This window comes from Gekko japonicus, unplaced genomic scaffold (genome assembly GCF_001447785.1).
Source record: "Gekko japonicus isolate JY-2015 unplaced genomic scaffold, Gekko_japonicus_V1.1 scaffold2774, whole genome shotgun sequence".
Classification (NCBI taxonomy): Eukaryota; Metazoa; Chordata; class Lepidosauria; order Squamata; family Gekkonidae; genus Gekko; species Gekko japonicus.
Genome location: NW_015173759.1, coordinates 137,482 through 148,592, shown reverse-complemented (window position 1 = coordinate 148,592; position 11,111 = coordinate 137,482). Strand labels below are relative to the sequence as shown.

The 11,111-nt window shown below is 48.0% G+C and overlaps 1 protein-coding gene across 1 annotated transcript in view; it reads right to left on the bottom strand.

Moving 5' to 3' along the window:
* COL6A1 (collagen, type VI, alpha 1) overlaps nucleotides 1-11,111 on the bottom strand; it is a 79,257-nt gene that overhangs the window by 41,078 nt on the left and 27,068 nt on the right. The window contains exons 10-16 of the mRNA XM_015423507.1: nucleotides 7,571-7,615; nucleotides 7,442-7,468; nucleotides 6,027-6,053; nucleotides 5,148-5,192; nucleotides 4,034-4,087; nucleotides 3,457-3,519; nucleotides 2,362-2,424 (exon numbers count right to left, since the gene is read on the bottom strand). Of these exons, the coding sequence (XP_015278993.1) occupies nucleotides 2,362-2,424; nucleotides 3,457-3,519; nucleotides 4,034-4,087; nucleotides 5,148-5,192; nucleotides 6,027-6,053; nucleotides 7,442-7,468; nucleotides 7,571-7,615 (324 nt within the window). The remainder of the gene's footprint in view (nucleotides 1-2,361; nucleotides 2,425-3,456; nucleotides 3,520-4,033; nucleotides 4,088-5,147; nucleotides 5,193-6,026; nucleotides 6,054-7,441; nucleotides 7,469-7,570; nucleotides 7,616-11,111) is intronic.

Genomic DNA, 11,111 nt, shown 5'->3' with positions numbered 1-11,111 from the left:
GATGTCTCTCGTCAGCTGTGAGCCACATGGCGGACACAAGCAACAGAAATGGATGCGGCCTCCCAGAGCAAGATTTCCCGCTTTGCGATTCACCACACAGAATCATCTTAATTCGCTTTGCCTTACAAAGTCTGAAACCTTGTATGTTTTGGGGCACGCGCGCAATTCTTTAAGTTCGTTTACAGCCTTTTAATTATGTATCGTTTCCTGCTTTCGAGGGTTCCTTTGAAGGAAGAAACGTTTCAGAAGTCGGCGCTTGGAATAGCTCCAGTCATCTCGCCCCTGGCTCCGCGCCAGAGCTTGAAAGAAAATGGATGGAAAGGCTAGAAGAGTCCTGAACCTACTCTGTAACATGTGCGGTGACGTGCAAAACTGGCTGAGTCCCGGGCTTCGATGAAGGGCTTCCTGCTCCTGGAGTCCTGGTCCTCAGGAAACGACCTAGAGCACCCCCCTGCCCCACGATTCCAGCTGCTGAATACTAGGTTGTGAGCCTAGGGTTGCCACCTCCAGGTTGGGAAACTCTTGGGGGATTTTGGAGGGTGGAGCCAGAAGAGGGTGGGGTTTGGGGAGGGGCCTCAGCAAGGTATAATGCCACAGAGTCCACCCTCTGAAGTAGCCATTATCTCCAGGGGAACTGATCTCTGTCGTCTGCAGACTAGCTGTGATTCTGGGAGATCTTCAGGCCTTACCTGCAGGTTATATGGAGAAATATATGACCCTGTGTATAACAGATGTATGCTTAAGGTAGAAGGGAAAAAAAGAAAAGGAAAAAAAAGCACAAAATAGATCTATCTTAAGCAGACATCTACTATACACAGTGTCATGTATTTTTCCATATCTTCCTAACACTGTGAGACCCTCCGTTTTTGTACTACTCCCCTTCAGGTTGGCAACTCTACCCAAGTGGTACAGCAAGGGAAGCCAAGTATTTCCCCCCCCCTCCCTCTGTATGCTGGATGGCATGGGTAGAAGAACTGGGGTCAGCACACTCACATGTCCCCCATTCCTGAATTGCTCAAGCTTGTCTCCCTTGTAGCTGAAACGTTGGGGGTTGTGTGTGTATGTGTGTGTGGATTCTAATACCTCCTCCCATTTATTTCAGCTTCAAAACATGAAGCCCCTAAAACCTTGGAGCATCCTGGATTGAACAAGCAGCCCTCCCCACAACTGTAAGTTGTTAAAGGCTCAGTCAAGAAATAACTGTGCTCGTTTTCCTCACTGGCTCCACCGGCCGTTCCTCACCAATGGTTGCTTTTGGAGGCAGGAGAGGGCAGGCAAGTGACGACAGGGAGGATGAACATCTTTAACTGAAAGCCTGCTGGGGGCAGCTCCAGGCTGCGATGGGCCCTCCCCTCTGCTAGGCCTCAACAGGCAGTTGACCTTGCCAGCTGCAGATCCTGGCCCTGAGGTCCTTTCAGCACAGACAGGAACCCTGTCGCAACAGTTCCTGTCAAGATTCGGGAGATTCATCTCCGGGTGGCGAAAACACAGAGCACAGGAAACACCGGGCCAAGGAAACACAGCCATTTCCCTTCTTCCTTGGCTCCTTGCATTGTGGGAAGTGTAATTTATGCTGATGAAGAAGGACACAAGGATAGGCCAGGATTGCCAGTCCCCTGATCAGGGCGAGGAATCCCCTGCCCCAGGCACCAAACAGCAGCAGCACCAGAAGAATTATTTTAGAAAAATCAACAATGATGGCAGGGCTGCCATTCCCCTCCAAGGGGGACTTGCTGCCACTCAACTGGCCAACATGGGGGAAATGGCGGGAAATGGGGAATGCTGGCAGCATTCCAATGTGCTGCTATCACTCCCCATGTGCCTGGAAGTGACATCAGCATGTTGTTGGGGGATGCTGGGGACCCTCTGGCATTTGGACACAACTCTACGGTTAAACCATAGCAATGTGCTGCTGTCACTTCTGGACGCATGGGAAGTGGTGTCAGAGTAATGAGTGAGTCCCTCTGCTGATTGCCCTGCCTGGCAACCCTAGCCACATGCGCCTACATCACTTTCAGTGGCAACCTGGAAGTTATGGTAGGTAACTCAGGGAATTATTGGCAACTCTATGGTTTTCCCATAGTGTTTCCAGTGATTCCTAGAGTTACCCTATGTCACTTCTAGAAGTGATGCTGGGTAGCTCTGGGAATCACTGGAATCTCTATGGTTTTACCATAGAGTTTCCAGTGATTCCTAGAGTTACCCTATGTCACTTCTGGGTTTTCACTGGAAGTGGCATACTGGTGCACATACTGCTGTGGCCCCTCCATGACCCTGCCCCTAATCCTCCTCCCAGTGGCCAGACATAGCCTTTCAACCCTAGCCAGCACGATGACTGAGACCGTCTCTCTGTGGCCTTACCTTTTCTCCAGGGACTCCAGTATTTCCAGGCCTGCCTGCTTTGCCATCAACGCCAGGATCTCCCTTTGGGGCACAAAAACAAAACAGAATTAAAAAGGAAGACATGGACCCACTATTGTGAATTCAGCAGTCCTGTTTTTTAATTACAATCATAAGTATAATTTCTTTTTGCTCTGCAGAGGCCTTGAAGCCTAACTAACTTGGCCTAGTGTGAATTAGGATGAGGGTCCACCTATCCCCATTATGGATGGGGAGGGTGGGAGAGAAGCACCAAGGCCTCCAGGTTCTGGCCTTTGTCTGATGACACCACTGGGTGAACTCTAGGTCTTCTGGACTTCTCAATCTGATTTAACATCTGTATACTCAAAGTGCACAAAAACTACGGACGCCTCATGTTCACAAGACGTCTAAGTAAACTAGATTGTGCCGCCAGCGCAAAGCCCCCTCCTTAACAGCGTTAGAAAAGAATTTTCTAGTTCACTAGAGTCAGAATTTAAGAATAAAACCAGGGATGAAATCTTGCTAGCTTGAGTCTGATGGATTGACTTCAAAATTGCTTCATTATGTGGGTATTCTATTACCTAATTTGCATCTCTATGTGGCAACAGCAACAAGAGGGAAAAAAATGTAGGAAACTGGGATGCCATCCAAAACGTGGCTGCCTGAAGTTCTCTCAACTGCCCTTTCCTACTTAGTTCTGTCAACGAAGCGCACCAGGAATACCAAAGGCCTCAGTCCCTCAGACAGGCTGCCGCAGTTGTGTTTTGCTTGACACAATGATATTGATCACCCTTCTCTTGGAAACAGTGACCGCGTTTTTGTGCAGAGGAGGAGAAAGGGCTTGTGATAGCTTTAGGGTGTTTTTGTGCAGAGGAGAAAGGGCTTGTGATAGCTTTAGGTGACAACGCTGTTGGAAGTTGCCTTCGTGAACAGAAAGAGGGCTTATGGAGCTCTACCAAGCCTCCTTCCTAGGCACTGTACTACAAGAACAATATTCAACGTGCTTCCACCTGACAGGGTGGAACTGACTCCTGGCCAGAATGTAACCTATCTGTGTCCCTGGACTTAAGAAGAAAATAGAAAATTCTAACTCACCAGTCCCCCTTTGGGCCCATAAGGACCAGGGTCACCTTTTGATCCAGGAGGTCCACGTAAGCCCTTGAAAAAAACCCACAAGTGATAATCAGTATATGCAGAAAATGAAAAAGTATTACATAGTTTTGTGTAGTGCAACACTTCTCAGCAGGGGTGGTTGGAGATGCGACCAGGTGCCTTGGCCAGGACTGGCTTTCCTCTTGGTTTATAACCATCGCAGAACTGAACATTGCCTCCTGGAAACCTCCCCACCCTACACTGACCACCAGTCCTTCAACTGCACTCCTGCCTCCACCTGTGATACGCATTATATGGGTTGGATCCAACCAACTTTTAAGTCCAGCTTCACTTATTCCCTCTCCTTATGACCGCCCCCACGCCAGCTCTGACCCATGCAAGTCCCATAATCCTCCACTATAGCCTCTTAGGCGATTCCCCTCCTCCCCTTTTCACCAGGCGAAAAACTGGTCAGATCCAACCTGTATCAGCATCTGTAAGTCTACTCTCACAGCTGTGCGCTCCTATCTATGGCTGGCAGCCATTGGGACTAGAAATGTAATCTGCTAAGGCTACATACATCAAATCCCGGGGATCCTTTGCATCCAGGTAACCCATGAAATCCAGCTTCACCCTGTGAGGAAAGAAGAGAGCTGTCTGAGTTAATTGCCCTTACAAATCAATGCCATAATCAGTCATATTCTCAGAGACTGCAATGAGCTGCGATGCAGCATCTGGAGGCAAAATAATAGCTGAAGAAAGCACCACAATGGAAGGAACTGCCTCAGTGCATTGATCCACTTGACTGTTATGGCCAATGTTCCCTCTAAGCTGTGGAGTCCTGTGGGCAAAAATTCTACTTTGTGAGCTCCTGGCATTAAAGCTGTGAGCGAGTGATTTGGCTACTGCATAAATTAGTTTGCTCTGGAGCAATGTTCCCTCTAAGCTGTGGAGCCTTGTGAGCAAAAATTCTACCTTGTGAGCTACCAGCATGAAAGCTGTGAGCGAGTGGTTTGGCTACTGGATAAATTAGTTTGCTCTGGAGCCATCCTTCCTGAGCTGAGACAAAAATGTGTGAGCCGGAGGCTAAAAAACTGTGAGCTAGCTCACACTAACTCAGCTTAGAGGGAACACTGCTCTGGAGCTATCCTTCCTGAGCTAAGGCAAAAATGTGTGAGCCAGAGGCTAAAAAACTGTGAGCTAGCTCACACTAACTCAGCTTAGAGGGAACATTGGTTATGGCTGATATTTAGGCTTAAGGCCTTCCTGGCTGGACTTATAAGAGCGTAAGAAGAGCCCTGCTGGATCACACCAGTGGCGGTCTAGTCCAGCATCCTGTGTCACACAGTGGCCAACCAGTTCCTCTGGAGGGCCAACAACAGGGCACAGAGGCCGAGGCCTTCCCCTGATGTCGCCTCCTGGCACTGGGATTCAGAGCTTTACTGCCTCTGAATATGACGGTTCCCTTTAGTCACTCCTTCAGGTCATGAAGAAAGTTGGCTATTCCTACAATAGATGGAATTTCCCCCTCGGAATGAAACTTTTCGGGCTCAGTTACAACCATTTCTTTCATAGTTTTGTTTCTGGCTTGTTTACTTTATACATTTTTCCACAGCCTGCAGTTCAGCGTCTTAACCACTTGAGCCACCACAGCTCCTAAGATGGTATGCTTTGCCCCAAAAGCTGGAGCCTACCTTCTTGCCATCGATGCCGTCGATACCACGCTTGCCTTTATCCCCCTGAAAGCAGAAAAAAGAATGAATGCCAAATAATCGAAAAACGGTTTTCTTTAGCAAAATTGTGAAAGAAAACCCTCAGGGCCTGGGAGGTGTGTGGGTGTGGGGGGGTAGGGGTGGAAATCAGGGTAGGCAGCAAAATTGCTGGCGCTGAGCAAACTGCCAGAGAATCCCTGGTATGCCACCCAGAATTCCATGAGAGATGAAAAGAGGGATATAAGTCTAGACAGCCAGTACACACACACACACATATATAGCTCTCTAGACTTTTTAATATATACATATAAAAAATATATAAAAGTCCAGAGAGCCACGAGAGAGAGAGAGAGAGATCAGCTAGCCTTAACTGTGCTGCTGCTAGCTGTATGAAATAGCACAAGATGGACACAGCAAAGCCGTTACAGACAACGACGTATGACCAACAAATTCTCAGTACCATTTCCAGTTATATCTTGTCTTATGTCGAATGATTCTCAAAGCGGCTACCAATAGTTTTGAAAACATAGCAGTACCATTAAAAAACATAAATCCCATATTAGAAGTATCCATCATGTTTGCTCATAACCTGTGTCAATGAAAAAACAAAGAGCTAGTGTAATGGAGTGGTCAGAGTGTCAGACTAGATCTGGGAGACCCAGGTTCGAATCTCCGCTTGTGCCACAGAAGCTGGCTGGGTGACCTTGGCCCAGTCGCACCCTCTCACAGGGTAGTTGGTGAGGATGAAGCGGAGGAGTGAAGGCCATGAGCCGCTTTGGTTCCCCATTGGGGAGGAAGGCAGGAGAGAAATGAAGTAAAATGAATAAATAAGTATTATAAATAAACAAAACACACACGTACCTTGGATCCTTTCCCACCTCTGGAGCCCTGCGTGTGAGAGAAGAGTATTTAGAAAGGAGTATCGATTATGGCACCCACTTTGAGTTGGCCCTCATTGTCCACCTAGCTGACCTGAAGGGAAAGCTTGAACCCTTGGCTCTTGTGTTAACGAACGGAAAAGCAAGTAGGTGGGGAAAAGAAGCTCGTGACCTTTCCGATTCCACGCACAGCCGTGGTCAACCAAAGTGCAACTTGCTTGCTCAGCTCCGCCAAGCAGAAAAAGAAAGTTCTCCCTTTCTTGCGCATGATTATAAGCAGCACTCCCTCTTATCTTGACTGCCTGCAATCTGATAGTAACTGAAAAGCCCCAATATAGGCTATGATTCAATGAGAGCTCAGTGGAAGCCACAGAGTGGGGTGCTGGCTGTAGATCCCAACTCCCTACAGATTCCAGCTTTCACCCCCCCCCCCAATTAAAAGGGCAACTTTCTAGTTCTTACGGAAAGTACCCTTATGGGGAATGGCTGGTGGAATCTCAGAAACCCGAGGGGTCGCAGAACAGTCCTTCCAGAAATCAGAGGGGGCAGCCCTTCAGAATCATGCATAATGCTTTGCTCCAACCAAAGACGTAGATGAAAATGTGCACATTGGACATCCTCCACACAACATTCTGCTGTTATCTTCAATGATTTCGACTTGCCATGGGGCAGAATTCAGATTTTTTTTAAAAAAAATAATAATGCAATACCTAAATCTACTCAAATGGGCAGAATTAGCTCAAATGGGTAGAAAGATAGACTTGCAGGTACAGCTGTGCAGTAACATCTGCTTCACAAGAAGATAAAATATGCCTAACCATGGCACCCTCCCATATTTGACCCCCAATGCTGTTAGAAAAGGTACTGTGGCCAGAAAAACAACAACAAGAACAACAACAACAACAACAAAACAGAGCATCATAGGCAGTGAACAGGATGCGGAAGAATCAAATGCCCGAAGAAACTTCACATAATAACAGTGAAAAGCATTTTTTTTTTAAAAGTGCAGAGTATAAGGTGATATACACCCTTACCTGGAAGTAAATCCCATTAGAAATACAGAAACTTACTTCTAAGTAAGGGACTTACTTCTCATTTGGTGGTCTTTGGCCACCCAATGAGAAGGGAGTACTCACTGGAGAAGGCCCTAATGCTGGGAAAGATTGAAGGTCAAAGAAGAAGAAGGGGACGGCAAAGGATGAGATGGTTAGACAGTGTTATCGATGCAATGAACATGAAATTAAGCAAACTCCGGAGGACACTGAAAGACGGGAGGGCCTGGTGTGGTGTGGTCCATAGGGTCGCGAAGAGTCGGACTCGACTGTGCGACTGAACAACAACAACTCCTAAGTAAACATGCATAGAACTGAATTATCCATCCATCTCCAGCTTACTTGCCTTGTCACCTCGACCTCCTTTTTCTCCCTAAAAAATGACAAGAAGAAAGAAAATGAATATATGAGAAGGTTGGAGACAAAATTTAATTCCAAGATGTAAGAACCAAGTTAGGAAGGAAGTCATGCTCACCTTCATCCCTTGGTAACCGACAGGTCCAGGGTCACCTTGCTTCCCCTAGAGTAAAGCAACAAGAACAACAGTCACAACTAAGGCTGAATGTAGGAGTCATCAACTCCATCATGGGAAATCCCTGGAAATTTGGGGGTGGGGCCTACAGGGGGCGGAGTCTGGGGACAGAGCTCAGCACGGATGTGATGTCTTAGCGTTCACCTTCTGAAGCCACCATTTCCTCCTGGGGAACTGATCTCTGTAGTCTGGAGACAGCCCCGTAGCTAGGGAATTCTTTGGGAGGGGGCCTTAGGGGGGCCCGCCAGCTAATTAAATGGAAGTACAGTGCAGGTGGTAAGTTGGAGCACTTTGGGGGCAGCCCCGGAGGGAGGGGGCCCAGAAGAAACACAAGGGGGCCGGGCCCCGTGGGCCCCATGTTAGCTACGGGCCTGTCTGGAGACCAGTTGGAATTCTGGGGGAAGGCCAGGCCCCGCCCCAAAAGTAGTTCAGCGTTAAGTTCCTGTCACATGGACCTTGGGATCTGCTGCCAGAAATGGACTTACTGTCATGTAGGTTTGTTTACTAGGGATTTGGAAAATCACACATAGAAATATCCTTGTACTGGATGTATTCTCTGTTTCTCTCTCTCTCACACACACACCCCGATTATAAAATACAGCAACTATGAAAATGACTTTCTGATTGTGACTGGTGACACCTTTAAGGCGGGTTGCATGGATTAGAACACTTTAGAGGACGGATGCATTAGTATTTATCGATTATAAAATCGATTATAAAAGAGGTATTGCTTCTCCTCTGATCTAAACCTACAAACAAATGTGTTTGGGACTGCAAGAGAGCCACATACTTCTAGAATGCGGTAGAATGGATTGGCACACATCCTCTGCACAGGAAATAGCGTATGTGTGTTCAGTCTACTTCCACTAGGGTTGCCAACCCCCAACCCCCGATGAGGGCGGGGGTTCCCCTGATCTCGGGGGCCCCAATCCACCGCCAGCCCCACCCCCCGAACAGCCGTCACATACAACGTGCCCGGCACGATGACATCACCAGGAGCACGTCGTGCAGGGGACACTCTGGCATTCAGCTAAAACCTCTATGGTGACCATAGAGTTTTAAGTTGAATGCCTGAGCGTCCCCTGTAGAACGTGCCTAATGTGATCACATCACTTCCAGGTAATGTCATCATGGCGCGCTATGACCAGAAGACCCAGGAGGAACGCCAGGATCCCTCCGCCAGCGGATGGGTAAGACCTGGCAACCCCAAATCCCACCATTCCATCTTCACAGCAGGGTTGCCATGTCCCCACTGGCAACCAGCAGGGGATGGTGGGACTTAGCTGGTTGTGGGGGGCCCCTCACTGGCAATGCACTAACGTCACTCCCTTTGCACACTGAAAGTGGCATCAGCCCTTTGCTGGTGATGCTCTGGTATCCAAGCAGAACTCTATGGTTTAACAGTAGAGTTTTATGAAATACCAGAGCATCTCCGGTGGCCCCCAGTGAAATGCTGATGTCACTTCAGGGCACACAGGGAGCGGCATCAATGCATCTGGACACAGCTGATGCCCCCCGGTTTTGGGAGCATTCCACCACTGGCCAGATGGGTGGCGGTGGAGAGCATCCTCAGAGGGAGGGGGAGCCCCCTGCTTCCACTGGGGGTCTGGGAACCCGACTTCACACCAAGACGCCCAACTCGTTCTGGAGCCCTCCCTGGACGGGAACACTGCATTGAGCCCCTAACCCTTCTGACTGAGTAAGAGGAAGTTAGTCTTTTGTCAGCTGGGAAGGCAGCCGTTTTCCGGGCAATAGTCAGCATGAAGACCTGAATCCAAAGCTCAGTAACAGTATGATCTAGATTATTCACCGTTTGGCCTGAAACTAAAACCAAAGGAAATGTCTGCTGTGAACGAAGGGCTGTTTCCCAGGCTTCCAAACTCAACACAAACAAGGTGTGTAATGGGCTATTTATGGATGGGGGAGAAGCACACCCTCTCCCCGAATAAAAGGGCCTCGTTCTTAAAAAAAAAAAAGGAGGGAAAATCACACTGACTCCGCCCTTCAGCAAATTTGATCTCGAACACACCCAAGGAACGCTGCCTTGTTCGTACTTTGGAAAAAGGAGATTCCAAAATGCAGTCAACGAAAGAAATCGAGGGGAACCGTGAGTCAGAGGAATCCCGTGTGGTCAAAAACAGGTTTTTTGTTTTTTTTATATAAATAGCCCCTTTTGAATGACGAGGTTTTGGAACAAGGGAAAGCTTTTATAGAAAGATACTGAGGAGAACCCCTCCCATCTAACCGAGGCTTAAGATTTGTTCCTTGCTACCAAACCCTTCACCAGCCAAATAAAAAAAAAGGGCTGGTGCCATGCTTGGCCATGAGAAGGTGGAAAGTGGAATTTTTAGACAGAGAAATATTTATTTACGAATCCTGTAGGCTGCAGCTCTCGGCCAATGGTTCTTACATGCAATTAAGTGTCTTTTTCTCAGGAGCTGAAAAGTGACTGTACGGCTTCCCAGGAAAATTGTTCAAGAGCTTAAAACTAAATGAAGGAAGGCTTAAGGCGAAAAGCTCTTTTGAAAACACTGAGTCACCACTACGGTCGTTCACTTTTCAAACACGCAATTCACAGGATCACGGATTTCCCCCAGTGGCCGGCCCTGGAACCTGGTGTACACATAACGTATTTCTATTTTTATTTCCCTTTACAAAATGCTCCTTAAGAATGTCATTGAGAACCCAGAACATTTCCAGTTTGCTGCGTAATCCCCCAAAAGATAATAATGAGCTCTCCCCATTCTCAGCTGTTTGCCATAGTGGGTGTGTATATGGTACAGAGAGCCATCGAGTTGCAACGGACCCATGGTGACCCCGTAGGGTTTTCAGGGCAAGAGACGTTCCGAGGTGGTTTGCCACGGCCCGTCCTCTGCGGAGCGACCCTGGTAGTCCTTGGTGGCCTCCCACCTAAGTACTAACTAGGGCCAACCCTGCTTAGCTTCTGAGATTGGACAAGATCAGGCTACTAAACTGGTTTATAAAGGTCATGAGTTCATGTTTGGGAAACAGTCTCTTGGCCCAGCCCTCAGCATACATAACCAGTCCTTCACAGTGATCATCAGCCCTAGATAGAGATATCCAGGGCTATTTTTGGGGCAGGAACGCACAGGAACGGAGTTCCAGCTGGCTCCCATGTTGGCCACGCCCAGCAGGAACTTATTAGCATAATAGGCCACACCCAACAGCAGAAATCCATTAGGATTGGCTTCATTAGGGGTGTGCGGCCTAACATGCAAAGGAGTTCCTGCTACAAAAAAAGGCCCTGGGTTTTGACAACAAACAAGGTAAACAGAATAACAAGCAAAAGGTGGGTGTGGCTGGATAACCACACTCCTGGTAACATGGGGGTGCGGCCTAATGTGCTTATGAGCTGTGCTGTCAGGGGTGTGGCCCAATATGCTAATGAGTTCCTGCTGTTGGGTGTGGCCTATTATGCTAATGAGTTCCTGCTGGGCTTTTTCTACAAAAAGAGCCCTGATCA